The sequence below is a fragment of the Pelobates fuscus genome, chromosome 5, assembly GCF_036172605.1.
Source record: "Pelobates fuscus isolate aPelFus1 chromosome 5, aPelFus1.pri, whole genome shotgun sequence".
Classification (NCBI taxonomy): domain Eukaryota; kingdom Metazoa; phylum Chordata; class Amphibia; order Anura; family Pelobatidae; genus Pelobates; species Pelobates fuscus.
In genome coordinates, this window is record NC_086321.1 from 60,934,641 (window position 1) to 60,947,123 (window position 12,483).

General features: G+C 45.5%; 1 protein-coding gene across 1 annotated transcript in view; it reads left to right on the top strand.

The window, feature by feature from the left end:
• Positions 1-6,850, top strand: part of C5H18orf54 (chromosome 5 C18orf54 homolog) — a 32,812-nt gene extending 25,962 nt beyond the window's left edge. The window contains exon 8 of the mRNA XM_063453905.1: positions 6,691-6,850. Within this exon, the coding sequence (XP_063309975.1) occupies positions 6,691-6,775 (85 nt within the window). The 3' untranslated portion in view covers positions 6,776-6,850. The remainder of the gene's footprint in view (positions 1-6,690) is intronic.
• The last annotated feature ends 5,633 nt before the right edge of the window (positions 6,851-12,483 follow it).

Sequence of the window (12,483 nt, forward strand, 5' to 3'; positions counted from 1 at the left end):
GCGTTGCTTGCTGACATTTTTCTTTTGTAACTGCTGCTATCAACAAGTCATCTACATATTGTAACAATACACATTCTCCTGGGATAGACTCGAAATCCAGTAGATCTTGACTTAGGGCTGAACCAAATAGGGTAGGTGAATTTTTAAACCCTTGGGGCAGTCTTGTCCAAGTCATTTGGCGTTTTGAGCCTGTTACAGCATTCTCCCATTGGAAAGCGAAAATACATTGACTTTCTGCGGCAATTCGGAGGCAAAAGAAGGCATCTTTGAGATCTAAGACTGTGAAGTAAGTAGCCCCGCCCGGAATTAAAGCAAGCAGGTTATATGGATTGGGTACAACTGGATGTATACTAACAACCGCATCATTGACTGCTCTTAAGTCCTGCACAGGTCGATACTCATCTGTACCGGGCTTTTGAACAGGCAGCAATGGGGTGTTCCAGGGGGAAGTACAGAATTTTAGGATACCATACCGTATGAACTTATCCAGATAGGATTGGATGTTCTTCTTAGCCTTCTGCGGGATGTGGTATTGTCTTAGGCTTACTGGATAAACCCCAAGTTTCAGTTCAATTTTTATTGGTGGAATATTGCGGGCCAGTCCTGGTGGGTTGTTCTCTGCCCAAACTCCTGGTATGTTAAACAATGTCTCATCACTCCTAGGGTTTTGGCTAGTCAACACTGTATAAAGTCGCCACTCTTCTTCCTTTGGTACGGATAAAGTCATAATACCTGAAGGTCCATTAAACTTTAAGGATGTTGTTCCATTTGGTAGGAACGTAATCTGCGCTTGTAATTTTGATAGCATATCACGTCCCAGCAATTGGACTGGACATTCAGGCATATAAAGGAATTGGTGTTTTACTACGTGGCCTCCCAATGTACAGAGTCGACTTTTAAGAACCGGTTTTTCAGCACTTCTTCCAGTTGCTCCTATCACAGTAATAGTCCTTCCAGATGGAGGAGCAACTAGATTAGTCACCACTGAATGTTCAGCACCAGTGTCGATCATGAACGCACTCCTTTTTCCCCCTATTGATACATCGACCATAGGCTCCGCTCGACCAAGGGGGATGGAGCCCGGTCGGTATCAATAGTCCTCCATGACCGTGTCAGCCAATCCTACGAAGTCCCTACCTTCTCTATCGCGGGACCTTTGCGCTGCTGGAATATACCTGTCTTCCCTAACACTTCCTCTGTTCCCATTACTCCCTCTATAACCATTACTCCCTCCGGGGCCTCCTCTACCTCTCGCTCTGCCTCTAAAGTTTCCGTAACCTGTCCTAGGTCTGTCTCTCTCAGACTGTTCCCTTCGCGGGCACTCATTTCTCCAATGCCCTTCTTCCCTACAGTAAGCGCACTGATTTTTACTTAGAGGTTCCTCATTCCATCTACTATCGCCTCTATCTGGGCCCCGTCTATCTACGCCTGCGATCGCTACCGCTAGCATATCAGCCTTTTTACGCATCTTGCGCTCTTCCTCTTTCTTACTTTCTGTATCCCTGTTCATATAGACCTTATTTGCTACCTCCATTAGTTGGGTGATGGACATACCTGCAAACCCTTCTAACTTTTGTAGCTTGCGCTTAATATCTCCGTATGCTTGGCTGACAAAGGCGGAGTTAACCATTCGGGAATTGTCTGCGTCTTCCGGATTAAAGGGGGTATACAAGCGGTATGCCTCCAATAATCGGTCATAAAAGACACTGGGCGCTTCATCGCTTTTCTGAATCACCTCAACTGTCTTCGACATGTTAATGGCTTTCTTTCCTCCGGCTTTCATGCCAGCAATTATAGCGTCTCTATAGGCTCTGAGTTGAACCATATCAGCACCATTTACGTTCCAATCGGGATCAGTGTTGGGATAGTGTGTTGCGGCCCATGCTGCTGGATTAGCTTGATTCAAAGCACGGGCTCTATCTTCTAATGCTTTAATGGCTGCTTGATTTATTCTTGTCCTTTCCTCATTGTTAAATAAAGTCATTAGTAACTGCTGGCAATCAGCCCATGTCGGATTATGCGTCTGTACTATTGAGGTGAACAGATCAGTCATGGCTTGTGGTTTCTCAGTATACGAGGAATTATGGGTCTTCCAGTTTAAAAGGTCGGTAGTGGTAAATGGGACATATACGAAGACTGGGTCAGCGTGTGCCATTTGACCTGCGGCATCGATATAAGCTGACCCGGGATTTAGGCGAAGAGGCATCTGATAGTGCTTTAATTGTTGGGCACCAGTCAACTGTCGGGTTTGGATGGGGCTACGTAGGGAAGCGTCAGTCATGGGTTCCGGTCGGGGAGAGATAGGGTATGGGGATGTGGGAGGTTGGTTTTGGGAAAAGGTGGTAAATAGAACACTTCAGGCCGAGCTAGATGAAGCTTGACCGGAAGTCTGAAGTGGCGCCAAATCAGGATATTCGTTTTTAATGGGGGTGGGTTCTGGTTCCGGAAGGGGAGATTTAGTACGAGGGGGGGTGGATCCTGTACTGGAGGAGGAAGCGGAAGTGGGTGAGGGTAATGAGGGGAGGGGTGCAGGACTTCCTGCGTTTGCGTCACTTCTTCTTAACGGAAAGTAAGGGGGCGGCAAAGGGATCTCGGACTCAGGGGGCGTGTCCAAAATGGGCCTAACACCAGTCCTAGTGGACGAACAAGTCCTAGCTACCATGAGGCGACACTGCTCCTCGTGGCATGTCTGGAGCCATTTTGGCGAGTCATTTACGGCCTGTCTCCAACAGTCAATATAAGGAAACTGGCCGTAAAGTTCAGGCCTACCTGATACAGCCACGTGTAAGCGCTGTACCAGAGTTGGATCCAAACTGCCACGTGGCGGCCATGCCGCAACCAAAGTAGGCCACTCCCTAGTACACAAAGTGACCAAACGTACAGGAGACATCTTTACCCCAAAATCACAAACTTTGAATCCCTTTTTAAAATTCTTAACCATACATCCTAAGGGATCCGGAATCGTTGACTGCGACGCACCCATATTTAACAATGGAACGTCGTCGACAACGAATACTATACACGCGTACTATTCAACAATCACACCCGTTTCCTCTGGCAACAGCACCACGTGGTACGGTTACCAAGTGAAACGTACACAATAACAATAATCACTCAGGGAATTCCCGTACACACACAGCTGCTACACCAGTCACTATATAATCAATATTATGCCCTTTGGCGTAACTATACAGTCACCCACGCTATAATTCTCTATATACGAATTACCCGTCTATAACACACCCCAGTAACATCGTCTTTTACAAATAGCGGTTACAGTACGGTTAGCATAGGTCAAAGCACAAGTTAAGGTCACAATACAATTATTAGTGGTTATGGTGTTAAACATGCAATGGACGACAATGATTAGTACTTATTATACAATGTCAGTAAATATACAGGGTTATGGTACCGTGCACTATAATACAGCAACACACTATTAACACTCTCGCTAGACGGCTGAGCTCGCGCTATCTAACAAGATATACACTTTACTAAAACAATCGCTAACACATTTACAATTCCCAACTAAACTATTGGCCAGTACCTTGAATGGACTACCTAAAAACAATCTACATACGTTTTGGTTAGCCACACTGCCCAATCACCACATATATAGCGAGCTAGAGAACCGAATTTACACAGACGCCTCTTAGTCGCACTATACAACGAGCTAGAGGACCGAATTTACACAGACGCCTCTTAGTCGTACTATCAAAAGTCTAGTGGGTTCCAAATTTACACGCCTTCCCACTTAGCCCAGATAGGATGAGAACTAGCGAACCGGATTTACACAGACGCCGCTTAGTCTCCCGGTCCCTCCGACCTAGCGAACAAAATATACACCCTAGAACGCTAGTCTAGACAAGACACCGGTGTCCGGCTAGGGCTTATTTTACACCAGAGCGCCCTGCCTGACTAACCAAATCAAACGGTCTGACTAAAGAGCGTTCGATCGAGCGGTGCGCCTTCGCTCCTTCCCTCCGACAGAGGGGGCAGATACAGATTCAAAAACCCCTTTGGGCCTACCGCACAATCGGTATACCCCTAGCGGGTCCTGCCGTCTAAAACAGCAGTTGTCTTACCTCCTCGTTCCTGAACCTGAGTTCACACTCATCGACGGGGACACCCCAGCACTTCTCACGTAGAGGCCGATGATCTCCTGGACAACAGACCAGTGGCGCCGAGACGAAGGGAGGTCCACGCATAAGTTCAGGGGTGCAGCCGTAGAGAACGTGGGCAAAGATAGACCGTCTCACGCCTCTGCCTCTCAGCTACCGTTGAACGATGAGCTTCCCGGCCAATGCACCAAATGATACCGGAGAAACTGACGGAAGCCAAGCACAGAGAGATGGACACAGGTTTCTTCAGGAAGGAAGAGATTCTTTATTGGATCACCGATCGGGACTCAGAGGGACTAGCGTCACCAAAATACAGCAAAGTCTGAGCCCCGGACAATAGTGCAGGCTCCTTATATAGGCATATAACTCCTCCCATATTAAGCTCCACCCGCACATTCTCTTAACCAATCAACACAAATAAGAATTAACTTCCTGTTTGACCGCATGGCTTGTCCAGCACAATGGAGGAGGGGGAATACTATATCCTGTATTCTTGCACATGCTCCGTACACTACTGATCGTATCTTGCCACGTGCAACTAACTGATCGATACGTCAGCATATGCACATACACATGCCACGTGGTAATCTCGGCCTACTAAATTTATTTTTACCGAGATTCCACCACAATATACCGTATTTATCGGCGTAGAACACGCACTTTTTTCCCCTGAAAATAGGGGGAAAATCGTGGGTGCGTGTTATACGCCGATATCCCATAATTACTTACCTGTCCTGAAGCGTGGGCCGGCTTCACAGCTTGCACCGCGGTACAGGAACTTTAATTTCAGGTTCCGGTTTCCGGCGGGACTGAAAGGAAGTGTGCACACTATTGTGCACACTTCCTTTCAGTCCCGCCGGAAACCGGAACATGAAATTAAAGTTCCTGTACCGCGGTGCAAGCTGTGAAGCCGGCCCACGCTTCAGGACAGGTAAGTAATTATGGGAGGGGAAGTACACTATGGGAGGGGAGGGAAGTACACTATGGGAGGGGAGGGAAGTACACTATGGGAGGGGAGGGAAGTACTCTAGGGGAGGGGGGGGGGGAGTACACTATGGGAGGGGAGGGGGGGAGTACACTATGGGAGGGGAGGGGGGGGGAGTACACTATGGGAGGGGAGGGGGAGTACACTATGGGAGGGGAGGGGGGGGAGTACACTATGGGAGGGGAGGGGGGGGGAGTACACTATGGGAGGGGGGGGGGGGGAGTACACTATGGGAGGGGAGGGGGGGGGAGTACACTATGGGAGGGGAGGGGGGGGGAGTACACTATGGGAGGGGAGGGGGGGGGGAGTACACTATGGGAGGGGAGGGGGGGGGAGTTCACTATGGGAGGGGAGGGGGGGGAGTACACTATGGGAGGGGAGGGGGGGGAGTACACTATGGGAGGGGAGGGGGGGGGTACACTATGGGAGGGGAGGGGGGGGAGTACACTATGGGAGGGGAGGGGGGGAAGTACACGAGGGGAGGGGGGGGGAAGTACACTATGGGAGGGGAGGGGGGGGGAAGTACACTATGGGAGGGGAGGGGGGGGGGAAGTACACTATGGGAGGGGAGGGGGGGGGGAAGTACACTATGGGAGGGGAGGGGGGGGGGAAGTACACTATGGGAGGGGAGGGGGGGGGGAAGTACACTATGGGAGGGGAGGGGGGGGGGAAGTACACTATGGGAGGGGGGGGGGAAGTACACTATGGGAGGGGGGGGGAAGTACACTATGGGGGGGGGGGGAAGTACACTATGGGAGGGGGGGGGGAAGTACACTATGGGAGGGGAGGGGGGGGGAAGTACACTATGGGAGGGGAGGGGGGGGAAGTACACTATGGGAGGGGAGGGGGGGGGGGAAGTACACTATGGGAGGGGAGGGGGGGGAAGTACACTATGGGAGGGGAGGGGGGGGGAAGTACACTATGGGAGGGGAGGGTGGGGGGGGAAGTACACTATGGGAGGGGAGGGTGGGGGGGGAAGTACACTATGGGAGGGGAGGGGGGGGGAAGTACACTATGGGAGGGGAGGGGGGGGGAAGTACACTATGGGAGGGGAGGGGGGGAAGTACACTATGGGAGGGGAGGGGGGGGGGAGTACACTATGGGAGGGGAGGGGGGGGGAAGTACACTATGGGAGGGGAGGGGGGGAGAATACTATGGGAGGGGAGGGGGGGGAGAATACTATGGGAGGGGGGGAACACTATGGGATGAGGGGGGAATACTATGGGATGAGGGGGGAATACTATGGGATGAGGGGGGGGGGGAATACTATGGGAGGGAGGGAAATTTCCTGGAATTTCTTTCTAAAAATGAGGTGCGTGTTATACGCCGGTGCGTGTTATACGCCGATAAATACGGTAGTTGCTGGTGTTCTGTCTATGCTCTAGATGTAATCATGTTATCTATATAGCGACATCATATGTTTTCCATGGTAAGAGTCTTCTTAGTGAATTCCAGATTGTCATTAGTTTACAATTCCTTTCATGAATAGAGGCATGTCTTTTTTTTTTCTTCATTCTAACGTGCCTTTTTCCACTGGTAGAAATTAAATATAACTTTTCTAAAGGATTTTGTTTTCTTTTTAAGGGCGATGCTTCATTTATCACGACTCAAAGAGCTTGTGAGTGATGTCAGTGTAAATCATAAAGAAGAGAAGAATCAGGAACCTTAACACATTAACCGTTTGCCATATTTTGCTGTTTACTGTTTAAAGTTTATTACAAATATTTTCAGTGTTACCTTGAAGATTGACATTTATATTTGTGAAATGTATTTATATTTTTATGTTTACATAATGTAAAAATTATTTTATATTGGCATTCTCAATTAAAATGAATGTTAATAATGAATGAAACGTCTTGGCTCACTAATTCTGAAGTAGAATACAATTAAATAGATGCCCACAGTTTATCAAAAAAATGTAATCCGTCTCTGAATTAAGCTTGAGATCATCAGATCTGTAATCGGAAACGGACTTCATTGCGTGTGACTTTTTTATTTTGTTTTGTACTAAACAGCAATAGTTTCTCCCTTCATGCATGTTCCTCTGTTTTATGCCATCACTTTTTTCCCTCTTCTGTTCTGGCTTCCCTCTCCCTTTGTGTCAGTAGGAATCTGAACGACTTGTGAGCTAGATTTCCTATGCCATGTTTTCATCTAAATTCATAATGGCCATGTAATATAGTGCATACAAGTAGTATGGCAATGCCAAATGGAATGTGTTCATTATTTACGTAAAGGGGAAATATCACTTGCCAGGATTTTTAATGTTGTGATATTATATATTGTGACATATTATATGTTGTGATAATAATGTAATATTTAACAATTATTGTATTTGTGAGGTGTGAAACCTAGAAATCAACCAGTCTTTATTCTGCAGAAGGGCGCTTCTATTTTATCCCCCTGTTAATCAAGCTCTGCCCTGTGACAGTCAACATAGAGAAAGTATAAAGAAAATAGGAGAAATTAAACAAAGCTTCTATTTCTCCTCTTCATATTCTATGTTTGTGCTGACTTTACCTTGTCTGGAAAGAATTGTGATGTAATTTGCTAAATCTTTAATATAATTTTAAAAGAAAGCAGAGCATCTTATGACAAAAGGTTTACACGAGTTATAGGTGATTTTTAATGTCTTATTCAATGGCGTGCAATCCACAGAAGTGGCAGTTCAGTTTATGTACGTTATACACAACAGAAAATCATTTTGTAGTGTTCCTAATCGTATCTTTTTGTGTTAGTCCCAGAACAGCACAGATTGCTGCTGCAGCTGCCCACAGCTAATTGACAACGCTGTAATTCACATTTTATTGAGTTAGCCACATTAAAAAAAAAAAAAGTGTGTGTGTGTGTGTGTGTATATATATATATATATATATATTAGTGTTCAAGTAGAGATTGTTAACCTATGCTTTCCCATACTCATATGCATGTATGCTTATATATATTTCTGTGCATTTATATTTGTGTATATGCGTTCATGTGCATGTATGTATATGCGTTTATGTATATGTACATGTGTTTATGCGTTCACATATACACATTTATGTGTGTGTGCATGTATAAAGTGTACCATCCTCTGCACTGTCTGCTTGTTTGTTTTGCTTTTCCCTCTCTCCCCCCTCACTCTGCTCTTCAGAAAGATATTTATGACCCTCTACAAAGATGGTGTCTATTTTCTACCAAACCTGTGTCTTATCTACACTCATGTCGCTTTAACCCCTATATCACAACTCAATTTTGAATTCTATGTGTCGTCTTGCTCAGAAATGCTTCAGACTTGAGAAAGGGAGGTTATCCCGAAGCTTGTCATTAAAAAATTCTGTTAGTCCAATAAAAAAGGTATTACAAATTTTATGTTTTTTACATATATATATATATATATATATATATATATATATATATAATCTTATACTTTTCAAAGTCAAGAGATGATTAAATGACAGATGACAAATCTCATACCGATTGTACAAATATCGGTATATTTGTCACAATACATCACATACACCCGTAGCACGTAAAATGTAGCTTAATGAATGCAAAATTTTGTAATTTTTTTTATTTTATTTTATTGTTGGCTGTGTGAGTCAGTCGGGGGATGTGTGTGTATAGGGCAGCATAAACAGAAACAGAAGTGAGAACTATTTAGTGGCAGAGAATTGAACCTGGTCTGTTAAACTTTATAGAAACACTCTTAATTTAAAAATGAATATACTTATTTTTAATGTTGGTGTCATTAGACTAATGCCCCCAGTGGAAATAAAACAAAAAACATTTATATTCACCATTTATTCTCTGCTGTGTAGTCCAAGCTGCAATTTACTACTCCTCTTCTAAGATATCATTAATGATAATGTCTGGTCTAATCCTCCTCATAGAGTGGGCTTGTGAAACAATTGTATTGGCAGATTTAGGAAGTGTTGAACACATAAAGAAGTGTTGAATTTACTCCAATTAATTCACTGTGACATCATGTTTACAATGAATGTGAAAACATTAATGCCAATGCCCACCCGCTCTACTCATTTCATCGATCCATAGTGATTTCCTTCAGTGGATCATAACCGCAAGGTGACATTAAAAGTCCTGCTGTGTACAACATTGTAGTTTGCACTGCAAATCTTGTCCCATCATCGGCCAATCGCAGTGTGTGCCTCCTCCCTTCACACACCAGTCTTTTTTTCTGTCCTCAGACAATCAGGAATTCACTATTTTTTTTTTTTTTTTTTTTAAAAGATTTTCAAGTTTGTCTGAAACGGCCTGTTTTAAGAATAGGACTAACTGGGATGGACTCAAATTTATATATTTAAACTACTACGGTGGAATCTTGTCAATTCATTCAAGCTCTTTACGTGGAATTTCTACAATAGCCAAGACGATTAAGGCATTCTCCTGTGGCTGCCTAATATTTTTTTGTTAATCCAGGTGGGTATCTTAGTTTGTATATTCATTCTCTTATAGTATTTAAGAAAATCTAATATTCTTGTGTGTGTGTGCGTGGGCTGTAACCAGAAGGCAATTTAGCTATTACAATGGCTAAACGCATTTGGAACTTCAGGCTTTCTCATCACAAGACTCCCATACCTCCCATAGTTCTTAAGCCTATGCATAACTTCCTTCCTAAAGTGGCTTATAATTTCCATATGGGACAAGAAGTGGTTTTACCATAGTTTATTCCTAATCCTCAAACTCCAGAAGAATTAAAACTTCATTAATTGGATATATGGGAATATTTCATCCTACCATCCGGTTTCAGGAAAGGAGAAGCCAGCTTTTCTTCAACTCTCAGACGTTGGATTACAACAATCCTAGCAGGTGCATACCGGAAGAATAACACATCTCCACCGGACAAGATCAGAGCTTAATCTACAAGATCACTATCCACAACTTGGGCAAATTGGGCAGTAGTAACAGAGCAAAAAACAGGAGAAGGGTGCGCCTTTAATATAGATATTGTGTACAAGTGAAATAGTAAGGTATAGTCCAAATGACTTAACACTAGTCCAATGTAGTATAGTCCACAGTTGTAGGGAAAATTCTTGTAGAGCAGCAGTGATTCGTCACGGGTGCAGGTTTGTAATTTCAGTAGAACATGGAAAAAGAAGCAGAGAGACGAAAATCCAATGGTACAGTAAGTAGATATACTTGGATATTAAAAATTATAATAAGGTACTACTCACAATTTCCAGAGCTAAAATCAAGCTCTGGTATGAAATGTGTGAAGTGGAATAATCCCCACTCAAGGATATATGGAGTGTAACTCGTAATGCAGTAGTCCAGCGGCGGTGTGATTCCAACCATATAGTGCTCACTGTATCTTACTGTAGTAGAGGAATAGAAAGTATGAAGTGTACTCACAGTGTGTTGAGCAGGCTCACTGCTCGATGTACAGCGTATGGGTGGTACAATTGCCACCTAAGTATTCTTTGAGCTTCTCTTTGGATGGTGAAAATCAATGTAGTCAGGTTAAAAGTAAAATAATAATAATAAAATAGATTAAAATAAGAAAGGAATGGGGGGCGGAGCCAAGCATCCAAAGCGAACGGTCGCATGGCCACAGAGCTCCAGGGCAAACGACTACAAAACCGACTAAAAACGACTTTAACAACTCCCAAACCCGCACAAAACCAAGCCCGAAAACCACCCTGTGATCCAGGAGAGTCTAATGGGGCGAAAAACTAAAAAGGCAAAGCCCGACAGACCCCGCCAGGGAATGGACATAGGGGAACTATGGCGGCAGGCACATGAGGCAGGAGGCGCCAAAATGGAGTCACTACACAGCGGGTGCTCGGACTTCACGGAGGGATCGTCGGACGAGGAAGGGGGAGACCCAAGAAGACAGATACCGCCGCAACAATCTCAAAGTGAGAGGAGTCGCGGACTCCATACAGGACGCTGAACTACCGCACCTCATCAGACGCCTATTTGTGGAGCTCCTGACACCCAAGGCGGCGAAAGTAATAGTATTGAAGGATCTATTCCGCATACCCCGGTCCGCAAAAGCCCCACAAACTGCCACGGGGGACTTAATTCTAAAATTCCAAACGGCTAAAGAAAAGAAGATCCTAGAGGCCACAAAGGGACAGTCTTCCTACCCCTTTGAGGGGATGACCCTCTCTTTTTATTCGGACCTGTCCGCAGGAACGCTGGCCTGGCGGAGATCTCTGAGCTCCTATACAGCCTTATTACGCCAGCACCAAATCCAGTATAGCTGGGGCCCGAACCACACCCTTAATATAAGCAAAGGAGACACCAAGTATGTAGTCCACAACCCCCTAGAGGCTGTCGAAGCGATACAGAGTATGAACATTCCCACGGACCCACACGGTCTAGCACCACGACCCGCTAGCCGCACACAACGGCTGGGAAGCCACACCATAGACGCCCCGGAGTTTGTGCCCAGGAAACAGCCGACTGACCCATACCCTAAGGCCACTACATGAACAGGGCCGCGGACTTGCCAGCTACATACCGCCACCGTGGAAGCAGATGGAACTCACCGCGAGGACCAGAGACGGGGTTTTACTGGACAGGGACTGGGATGTTGACCGCTCAGGGGGGTTGAGTAAAAGTTCCGCACACACGATTTGGCCATAGAAATATCTATGTAGCATCTCCCCTTCCTCACTACCAAGATCTCGGAAAGCAGGCCATGACCGAACCCCAGCCTTACACAACACGCAGTCTGACTAGCTTACCTGCGACCCCAACACACCAGCCCTACATGCACTCTCCAGCGCTTACACAACGACAGCCAGGCTTTCTTACCCACATAGCGGGCAGGACGGGGACACACATCACTTAGGGGCACCCAAAGACCGCAGACACGCACCCAACGGTCCACACACACACTCGGAACGCACGCCGAAATTATAGATGGAAGGTACTCTTGAGATCTGGGTTTCACCCCCGTCTGACCGATATACCAAGCTAACACAAGCTCCAGAAATTATAGTCCGATCGCACGTTTTATTTAGTTCTTGTTTACATCTTACCCCAAAGGGTATGGGCTGAGCACCGGGACAGGTTACTCACTGCTCATTAAGCCAAGACCTACTGCTTCCTAATGTACCAGGATGTATGCCTTTTCCGTTGACTTTGTTTGGTTTGTTAATTTTTTATGTTATCATTTTATATGCTTCCTAGGCCTGACACATATCTGCCTCGCTTACTGTGATTTTCTAGCTCACCGGTTTACCAGTATAGTATCAGGCTGACTCCTAGATGTCACAGACACCAGCTATGCAGGCGCTGTGGAAGTTTTAGACCCATGAGCAGACACAAGCTGTTGCTTTATTTCAGCATTTTTTCTTTTTATCTAAGCACCTAACAATATCTCAAGCACCTAACATGACAGCGAACTCTGCGTGCCATTAACTC